General features: G+C 37.0%; 1 protein-coding gene across 1 annotated transcript in view; it reads right to left on the reverse strand.

Moving 5' to 3' along the window:
• Positions 1-10,746, reverse strand: part of LOC107717225 (low-density lipoprotein receptor-related protein 1B-like) — a gene marked incomplete at its 3' end in the record, with an annotated part of 268,070 nt that overhangs the window by 71,226 nt on the left and 186,098 nt on the right. Inside the window, exons 55-59 of the mRNA XM_016523907.1 lie at positions 9,332-9,417; positions 4,370-4,492; positions 4,132-4,306; positions 3,919-4,038; positions 1,292-1,411 (exon numbers count right to left, since the gene is read on the reverse strand). Coding sequence (XP_016379393.1) covers positions 1,292-1,411; positions 3,919-4,038; positions 4,132-4,306; positions 4,370-4,492; positions 9,332-9,417 — 624 coding nt within the window. The remainder of the gene's footprint in view (positions 1-1,291; positions 1,412-3,918; positions 4,039-4,131; positions 4,307-4,369; positions 4,493-9,331; positions 9,418-10,746) is intronic.

Here is a 10,746-nt window from a genome sequence, read left to right on the forward strand (position 1 = left end):
AGACTAATTTATATGACAGATTTTAATGTAGGCTTTTATACATATGTAAACATTATTTAATTACCATTATAACTAGCTATCTCACACATTTTTGCTCACTCAGTGTTTTTTTTATTTTACAGTGGGGTAAATTTGGTGCAGTAGCACGTGATAGCTTGATTTCAAACTTTGAATTGAATAAAAAATGACAAGTAAGCAGTCAGTAATAAAATAAGAACAAATAAAGAAATTACTAATGATAGCACAAATAAAAAAAAATCACGATAGGCCTACAAATGAAATAGATTGCTTTTTAGTTTTTCAGGTAGGTCTAACAGTAGGATTAAGATATTAAACAATTTTTTTTTTTTTTTACCAATTATCCAAATAATGTTTAGTCCTAGAAAGCTATTGTTATCAGAACACGTGAGCATAACATAACGGTTAGCAGATCAATGAATGAGAGGGCAGTGTTACCAGAGTTGCCCATATACCACACCATGTTACAACACAGTAGGGCTATTGCAGACAGAAACAATACTGTACTACATCGATGTTTCCTGTCGGCTCAATTTTTTAGTGGACTTTGCTGTTCCAATTCGCATGAACGGTATACGAGTGGAGCGACTGAGCGGAGCGCACACATATAGAGCGGGATAATACAGAGAGCGTCACACCACGTGAAAGTGAAACCTGAGCGGCACCCCGGTTGGGAAAATTAAAGTATCAAATAATGAGCTCAACAACATGCATCACGTCAAACTTGATAGTTAAATAAGTGAGAAGTCTCAATTAACAATGTCTGAACAATAATCACTTCCCCTGGAATAGTTACACGTCCTCTACAAACCAAAGCAGCTGCTTTACTTGACACGCAAAACATTGCTCTGCAAAAACACAGAAAAAGCAGAATCTGCATAATTATAGCACACTAAATCATCCATTTTGGGCCCAATTGGGAAGACTAATCGGTTAGCTGCTCATAAAGCAAACACATTGCAACCTGACAACGCTCTCCCTGAGAAAACTTTAGCGCTCGGGTGAGTGGTTTCCGGCGAAACGTCTCTTAGCACATCCACAAAACCCCAAGATCAGAGTAGGAACTCCAAGAAGTCGGTTATGAAAGCGAGCAGAAGCTATTTTTATTCATCTGCGTCAGTCCTCTGGGCAAACAGTTGGTGCAAAATTAAAGCAAATGGAATGTTTTAGGAGTTTAGACCAGCTGAAATTTGTCACGCCGAATTTTAATGAGGATATTTATGGACGGTGATGACGAGCGTGTGGTAATGTGTGGCGACGGCGAGCAACTCACCGCAGTTGGCCTCGTCCGATCCGTCGGCGCAGTCGGGGTCCTCGTCGCACACCCACAGCTTGGAGATGCAGTGCATTGTGGTCTTGCATTGAAACTGGGACGGCGAGCAAGTGTTCTCGGCTGGAGATGTAGAGAGAAGGAGATCATGTGATCAAAACTTTGAGAAGTTTAGTTGACAAACCACAGAATAACTTTTTCGTGAAGTTTTAGATCCGATTTTAGAGCTACTTTACGGAATCCAACAGTTTGTCGAGGCTTTATTCTGCTGCGACACTTTTTTTGAAAGAGTAGCACCATAAAGAATCAGTAACAGACTGCAGAAAACTGTGCTTTGATCTTCCCACAAACCCTAAGAAATGAAGCCATGGATTGTGCATAATAACAGGAACGCTGCTCGCAGCAGGCGATCTGAGGTCCGACAGTGATTGTTTTGCAGTTGATCGTATATAAGGAGGTGAATTTGCACACAAGCGCTGCTTTGATGGCTGTAGCAGTGGCGCTTTAAATGAGATGAATAAAGAGACATTTTTTGGCGACTAATGCTAAAACCCTCATGGAAGAATAAAACTGTACCTGAGAAGTTGGTGGTGCTATTAACTTTTATTTTATAATTTTTGTATATATATGTGTATATATATATATATATATATATAATAATAAGTAATAACAATAATTAATATAAATAATATGATAAATAATGATAATATCTAGTAATAAAAAATAGTCATATTAAATGATAATAAGAAGAATAAATATTTCTTAAGTACCAAATCAGCATATTAAAATTATTTCTTAAGGATCATGTGACACTGAAGACTCGAGCAATTATACTGAAAATTCAGCTTTGATCACAGAAATAAATAGCATTTTAAAATATTTAATATATAAAATACTTAATTTTTGTATTAAATATATTAATATTTACAATATAAATATATATTAAAACAGAAAACAGTTCTTCTAAATTGCAACTATTTAACGATAGATACTGTTTTACTGTATTTTTGATCAAATACTGTAAATGCTGCTTTGTTTAGCATACAAATTTAAATGTTATTTATTTATTTTAAAAATGTTAAAAATTGTAATGATTCCAAATTTTGGGTGGTAGTGGATATATTCATACACCTAAGTATATGCATATATTATTTATTATACAATAATATTGAAGAATATTTATTTTCATCTTAACTAAATATAAATTTAAGTAAATAATGTATACTGTAGTCCAGTATATTACAGATATTACAATTTATTATTATTCAATTTTAAATAATGTCTGTCTTTTTAAGGGAGTGGGTTGTGTCCGAAATATGCTGAAAATGTCCCAAAAATTAGTTTTGTAGTTTTTCTACATAATACACCATACTGCTTTGTTTCTTTTACTTTTGAATTTGAGGTTAAATTATGGTTAATACAACACATTTTCCTGGAGAACTTTTTTAAGGTCCACCTGGATTCATTTCTCAACACTTTATACTTCCTCTAAAGCATGATTAATTCATGATAAAACAAGTAAAACAAGACTGTACCCTGGTGGTCTGAGTAACCGCAACTTCTCATTTTCAGACAGCTGCGCGCTAAGCTAAGCTAAGCCTAGACTCGACATTCCCGGCGGTGGAGCAGCAATCTTGACCCACAGCTCTCCCTCCTTTGGGGGGGGGAGGTCTAAAGCCAGCCTCTAATGCCATGCTCCATATGCGATTATCCCTGTTAAACCCTCCCTCTGTTTGGCTAATCAGTGCCCAGGGCTGAGCTCAGCTCCCCTGGATCCAAGACGCCGTCAGACCCCCTCAAAGGCCTCTTAGAGTTCTGGGGACCCTCCAGGCTCCGTCCCATGCAATGCTGTTAATGATTTTCCTCGATTTTTACTTCTATCTTTCTGATTCTCTCTCAGAGAAGACAGACAGCTTCTCTTCTGCGTTCTCCCGTAAGCGCGTACCAGAACCGGGCGTCTTATCAAAGCCCAGCCAGATACTCGACTCTGGGGAGGAGTGAGAAATTAGGCCCCTGCTGTGGCTTCAAATGGAGGATTCAGATCTGAGCGAGAGCATTAACTTCTGCCAGTCTCCTTCTTCTGTACCACCACCTAAAATAAGTCTTGCATTTGGACTAGGATTCAAATCCCTGTCGCACGAAGTAATGATTACTCCAGCCTGATTTCTGAAGGTGACACAAGACGGCTTCTTTGCTTCCTGGTTAGCAAGTCTACCTCGCTTTCTTTTTTCTCATTTCTTTCTTCTCGCTCTCGGTGTCCTAAATTCCCCTTGAGCAATTCCGTCTGCAGCCGAGGAATGAGAAAACAAAACAAAACTTTGGCCAATATTTACCAGGCTCCTCGCTTGGCACTTTTCTCATCAGCCGATTCAAAGTTCTCAAACATTTTGTTGAATCTGTCTGAGTTTGACCTTCACGAGCCAATAAACACATTCAGAAGTCATAAAGAAGGAGATTTAATCTATTTCTGACCTCTCTCGCTCTCATTTTCTGGTTGTTTTTCCTCTCCTGAAGGGAAAACTAGCTCAGTAGGAACTCTTGCTGAGATTCTTTGAGGAACGATGAAAACTAATGGCGTTCATTGTCGTTGATGACAAATCTGAGAGAGAGAAAAAATGAGACTCTCTTACGGCAATCGGTTTCATCTTCACCGTCTCCACAGTCATCTTGTCCATTACAGCGCAGGTTTATAGGGATGCACTTCTGCCGGTGAGTGCACTTAAACTGGCCAGACAGGCAGATATACGAGTCTGAAAGCAAATGCAAACAAGGATATCATTGTATGATGCATCATACTGCATTATGCTTGGTCTCCATTTATCTATCCATCAATCTATAATTACCACAGTTGGCTTCATCGGAGTTATCTCCGCAGTCGTTCTCTCCATCACAGATGAAGGGAGGGAGGGCACACAAACCCGTTCCGCACTGGAACCTTCCCGGCTGGCATTTAAACTCCGCTGTAAACAAATGAGAGAACAAATGAGTAAAACAACCAACCAAGAAAGAAAGAAAGAACTAACGCAAGACAGAATCGAGAGCAAGAGCGGTTGGATTCCTCAATCCAGTCCTCAGCAGTACGGTCGGGTAGAGTCCATTAGCTTTCGCCACCTCCAGGGTCTTTCTCTCGCCATCACACCAGTACAAGTTCTTGCCGATCCAGTCCACAGCGAGAGCACTGGGGACCGACGTTCTGTGAACTACCTGAGAAAACAGCAGTCAAGCACAGTTGGTCTCTTTTGGCCGGTTATTCACATGGATTTATCCACAGCCGGTACCGTAGGGAACAAATGCTTCCTAGGAGAAAAGTTCAGAATGGTGAGGGTGAGATGCAGCTGTGCACTGTATTTTGCTGGTAGAGTAAAAGTAAGTCTTTATTGTTTCTGCCAACAGTTATTGTCATGACAGGAATTGAAATGTTCATTTTTAACAGTATAAAACAAAACAAACAGAAATGTGTTCATATAAACCTAATCCTGGCTCAGTTAGCCAGCACATTAGCAAACAACAGTTAACAAACTTGTATACATTGTCAGATACAATGGGGGTGGGGGAGGCTTTGTTTCCTTATCAAAACAAAAACGTTAATAATATAATAACCTCTAGATGTGGTTGTCAACTGATGGCTTGTAGGTCCACAAAAAAATAGTTTGTATAGCAATTAGCCAAATAAATTAACAGGTTTTCACAGCAAAAATGTCAAATTACATCAACAGCTTGTAAACATAGGATGAACTTGCACATGAAGGGGATTTGTTTCTTCAAATAACCTGGAAAATTCAAGGCTTGTATAAGCCTATGATAGCCTACGATTTGTTTCTTAACTAGTGGTTTGTATGTCCACAAAAATGGCTAGCATAGCATTTATCCAGCAAATTAGCTTGTAAATGTAGGATACAATTAGGAGTGAAGGGGCTTTGTTTCCTCAAATAAAATTACAATTTTAAGATCATTTCTAGATGTGTAGTTCTCAAATGATGGCTTGCAAGTCCACAAAAATGGTTAGCATAGCAGACAGAAAATTACACTGCAAAAAGTCAAACTACAACAAAATTAGCCAATTTGTAAATGTAGGATGGAAGTGGGATTGAAGGGGCTTTGTTTCCTCAAAGAAAAAGAAAAATTCAAGACTATGATTATCTCTTATATGTGTAGTTCTCAACTGGTGGCTTACAGGTCCACAAAAATAGTTATTTAATTTAGTCAGCAAATTATCAAGTTTTCACTGCTGTCAAAGTCAAAAGCTTTCGGTGCAGTCAAAGTCAAACTACACCAACAACAACAACAACAACAACAACATTCAATAACTTGTAACTGTTGGACTTGTGTTAGAGGATTTGGTTTCTTCAAATAAAATGAAAAATGCAAGACTATGATAACCTCTAGATGTGTTGTTTCTTAATTGATGGTTTACAGGTTCACATCATAGCATTTAGCTAGTAAATTAGCAAGTTTTCACCACAAAAAGCCAAACTACAACAACAACATACTTGTAAATGTAGGATAAAAGTAGAAGTGAGTGAAGGGGCTTTGTTTCTTCAAATAAAATAAAAAAATTCAAAGCTATGATAACCTATATAGATGTGTAAGTAGGGTGACTATACGTCCTCTTTTTCCCAGACATGTCCTTATTTAGGACCTAAAAAAATGCGTCCAGCCGGGATTTCGAAATCACTCAAAATGTCTGGGATTCGCCATTCATTGTGTACTTTTGTATTAAAGCCCTGCACAGGTCTGTTTTCTTAATCCCGCTCCCAATTTCTGACCATTACCGCCTGCTCCCACAAACAAATTAAAACTAAAGTTATTTTAGCAAACTAAAAACTCTTGACTGTAAATGAAAAATTGGGGTCCTAAAAGCAATCCATTTGAGAACCGCTGAGCTAGACTTGTACATTATTGCTAATTATCAGCGGGCTACATAACTGCTCATTAACGGCACTTCAAACTCCCCAAAAATGGCAAGAAAAGTTCCCAAAGGAAGTAGTTTTACAAAAAAAGGCACTTCACAACATTTCACTGCTCATACTGATCACAGAAACTGCCTGTTTGGCATAAACAATACTCTTCCCAGCTGGCAGATAATCCAGCGCTTTTAATCATTTTCGCTCTTGGTTGCTGGTGCCCCCTGCCTAGCGCTTTAAGAGTAAGAGTAACATTCTGCAAGCTGATGAACATTAGAGATGAACATTAAAGACATTTTGCCTCAGACTGGGTCTTACCATCAGCGCTAATTAAAACTAGCCTAGCCGTGATGAATTTCGACATCTTCACAGGTTTTCTAGATGCTGTGCTCATCAGGGAAACTAACATCTTCAGGTAAATGGTACAGAATCACAGGGTGGAGATACACCACAGGGTGAAAGTGCACAAAAATATGAACCAGGTAAGCAAAACAACACCAACAAAACATGGCAAATTCAATTACTAAGTCAATTAAGTCAAGTTCTATAATGCATGCAAAAAAAAGCGCACACATTTGGATTTTTGTCGAATGAGAGAAGTATGTGACCCCAAGTCCCCAAGTGTTTTCTAAAAACGTATCTAAAATACGCTTATATTTTTTTATAATGTTCGGAAATGTTTTTTTTTATTTATAGGTATTTTACATTATTTTTTGAATGTAATCAAATTAAGTTGTTGTTTTTTTTCACAATAATGTAATTTCGACCTGGTGCAACTTATTTTACAAAAAACATTGTATGCAAATGAGGTAACGATGCAAACAAGCCCAAACAATTACCAATAATTTAGATAGTTTGCATTACATTTAAGGTGTGATTGTGTTGAAAAGAACGTCAGAGACCTACAATTCTCACAATGCTGAGATCAAACTGATCTCTTGAAGAATCTTTGGCAGGACGTACATTTTTTGGGGCAGTCAAAATAAGTGGTTTTTTTTTTTTGCATTTCCAGATTGCCGGACTTTTCACACAATGTCACATACATACTGCATTGATCGTTTGTAAAGTTTCAACGCCTGTGAATTTATGATAAAATCAAACCGAAACATTTCAAATCTCTCCAGACATCCCGGAAGAATGTCTCATTTACAGTCATTCAAAGTGATTACCAAGAGTATTTTTACCTTGCATTGCAAAATTCTCTCACTCTCTGAAACTTTCATTCTATCTATTTATCATCTCCTTTCCATCAATGTCCTACGAAAAAAAAAAAAACCTCTGTTATCTTTGTGTTGCTTAATTTTGCCTTTTCCTTTCCTGGTAATTTACATAACATTTAAGTTTAATTAACATGAAAAGGAAGAGTGATTTCGTTGAAAAGATCTTGTGAAAAAACAGAGGCAAGGAGTACTTTTTTTGGCAGACAAAATAAGATTGCCCCCAGTGGTCGCAACTGGTACTGCTAATACAGTATTTTTATGTAACATGACAGGCACATTGCATTGAATGTTTGTAAGTTTCAACGCCTGTGAATTTATGATAAAATCAAACCGACACATTTCAAATCTCTAGACGTCTCTCTTGACGTCTGGCTCATTTGTATACATTCAAAGCATTTACCAAGAGCATGTTTACCTTGCAATGCAAAATTCTCTTACTCTTTGATTTTCACTCCTTTTGTTCTATTTATTTATCATCTTTCCATTGACGTCCTATAAAAAAGTCCCATTATCTTGGTGTGACTTCATTTTGCGTTTAAGTTCAACATTTAGGTTGACTTTATCACTTCTTCGTTGCCTTTACAGACGCTCTACCTCTCCTTCTCTTTCTCTCTCTGTACTATAGCACACTATCATAAATCAGTTGAAGATCCAGAGTTCAATCAAGCTTAATGAGCCATTATGGCTCGATATTAAACATAACGAGCTCTGGCGGCCCAGCAGGGCAAGGCTGGCACACTATGCCCGTTTTCCGCCCTGAGTAATATACACAAGGGCATTGATGGAGAGGAGTATGAAGACAGACAGCCTCACACAAACACATTGCCCTGTCTATCATTCCAACCCTGGCTCATTTCATACCATTTATTCTCAGAAAAATATAAGCTTTTATTTATTTGTTGGAGTGATGTAAATATGTCTGCTTTACCCCCATTGGAATCCATCAATTACGCAATAAAAATTGCCCCTGTACAGAGGTGACGTGAATCAAATTTACCCAGGGGCAGAGGGTATTTGCATATGTCAGTCTGGGCAATTCTGGGTGATTTCAAGAGTAATTCAACGTAAACACACACACACACACACTCGCAAATGTACCTTGAGGTCACTTCCATTCAGGCGCATTCTGTTTATTCTGCGTCCGCTGGGCCTGCTAGTGTCAATCCAACTCAAACCCCCCGCCGCGTTCAGATCTAATTTGCTGGACCAGACCTTTTAAATCAAACTGATGGAGTTCATGACTGATGAATCAACCCAAGTGTGCGTTTTTAACTGCTCCTTCGATGGCAAGCCGCTCAATCTCTTCACACGAGGGCCATGAGAGACTTTCTCATCCAACGGTCCCTTCAGAGCCAAATCGGTCATGGTTCCTTTTGCACTGACAAGCAGTTTCATACAGATTTAAAGACCATAACTGACGTTTTCATTAATAACGACTACTATAATGATACATTTACTGGGTAAGAATGATTAAAGGAGCCATAACTTACACTTTTTCATCATCATTTTCCATACTAAGTGGGAAATACTTGTGATTCTACTCACAATATGACCTTTTCCGTTTGCAAATATTCCCGGGCGTCGATATTCACGTCAATCAAGTGTCTAAAAAGCTGTTTCAGGCTCAAGTTGAGCTTGTGAATTTCTAGAAAGCATCACAGGTGGCTGTTGATACCGCACTTCCCTCTGTGCTTTTGGATGTTGTGTCTGAATTATGCTCCATATGCTGTGAGAATGTGTATTTTTATGAAAGAAATAAGTAGGAAATTACAAGGGAATATGGAGGAAACACACTAATGAGTTTGAGCTAAACACGATGGCATCTGAGAGCACAACAAGTACAATAATGGTTATAAAAAGAGATTTTTAACAACTGTATAAATAAAATTGTACATTTTAGAGAGCTTTATCCATCATACCTGTTTCAGAAGTGTGTAGTTTGATCCATCTAAACTGATCTTTCGGATTTCGTGATGGTCAGCTAGAATAAGAAAAGGCTCCTCTGCTGGAAAAGAAAAAAAAAAGTGTTTTATTTCAACATTTTATGCAATGCATGAAATATTTTATTTATATATTTTAAAATATCTTTATTTTATATTTTATTTTACATATTTTTTATTTTATTTTATTTAATGCGATGCATAAAATATTTAGATCATTTTATCATTTTTGTATTTTACTTTATTTATTGCATAAATTATTTTAATTTATGCATTTTATATTTTTAATGTATTTAAAAAAAAAATATTTCATGCAAGATAAAACATTTTCCCGACAACATTTCTTCAGAACATTAAATTGTTTATTACCTGAAAAACAAAAAACAAAACTCTTTCTTTAATCCTGTGTGACTATAAGTTAATAACAAAGTACTTAGGATTTTGTAATTTTCAGTTATATGGATGTATTGGGATTCCACATACTTTAAAAAGCCTTTAAATAAGTGTTTGTGTTGCTCTGTGGATTATTCTGGCTGCGAGACATGACTGCAACTTCAGTTTGACGACTTGAAATCAATTTCCTGTGAGCTGTCAACACTTGAACATCCACTTCCTGTCAAGTCTGGGACTTAGACTTGTCAGTCATACGAAAGCAGTGCTTTATTACTTGAGTGAGTGTGTGTGTGTGTGTGTGTAGGCGCATGTCTTTGAAGGAGAGACACTTGCAAAACAGTACTGTGGCGGTACAGGGATGGTATCAAATGCTACTTTGTTATACTAACTGATATATATATATATATTAGGGCTGTCAATCGATTAAAATATTTAATCGCGATTAATCGCATGATTGTCATGAGTTAACTCGTGATTAATCGCAACTTAATCACACATTTTTTATCTGTTCTGAATGTACCTTAAATTAATACTTTTCAAGTTTTTAATACTTTAATCAACATGGGCATGGACAAATAAGGATGCAAATGCATGTCTATTATTAGTGAAACCATAGTCAACATAGAGCAGGAAGACTAGACATGTTTCACAGGTCATAGATGGTTTTCAAAGAACTTGTTCATGTCTATTAGACACATGAAAATTTTTATATTTTACTGTTTCTGTTGTCAGACAACGGGATAAATATGAAATAGTGACTGAAACACGACCCATTAAGACTACATAACCAGCTCTCTCTTCCAAGACGTTAATAATACACATAAGATAAAGACAATAGCTGTGCTGTGATTTCGAATATACTTGCATGTAAAATTAGAGAAGCAACATAATAGAACAGAGCGGACGCAGAGAGATTGTGCGTTAATAAAATTAATGCTGTTAAAATTAACTTGCGTTAACACGTTATTAACACATTAATTTTGACAGCCCTGATATATATA

The sequence above is a fragment of the Sinocyclocheilus rhinocerous genome, unplaced genomic scaffold (assembly GCF_001515625.1).
Source record: "Sinocyclocheilus rhinocerous isolate Xijiao unplaced genomic scaffold, SAMN03320098_v1.1 scaffold4043, whole genome shotgun sequence".
In the NCBI taxonomy this organism is placed as follows: Eukaryota; Metazoa; Chordata; class Actinopteri; order Cypriniformes; family Cyprinidae; genus Sinocyclocheilus; species Sinocyclocheilus rhinocerous.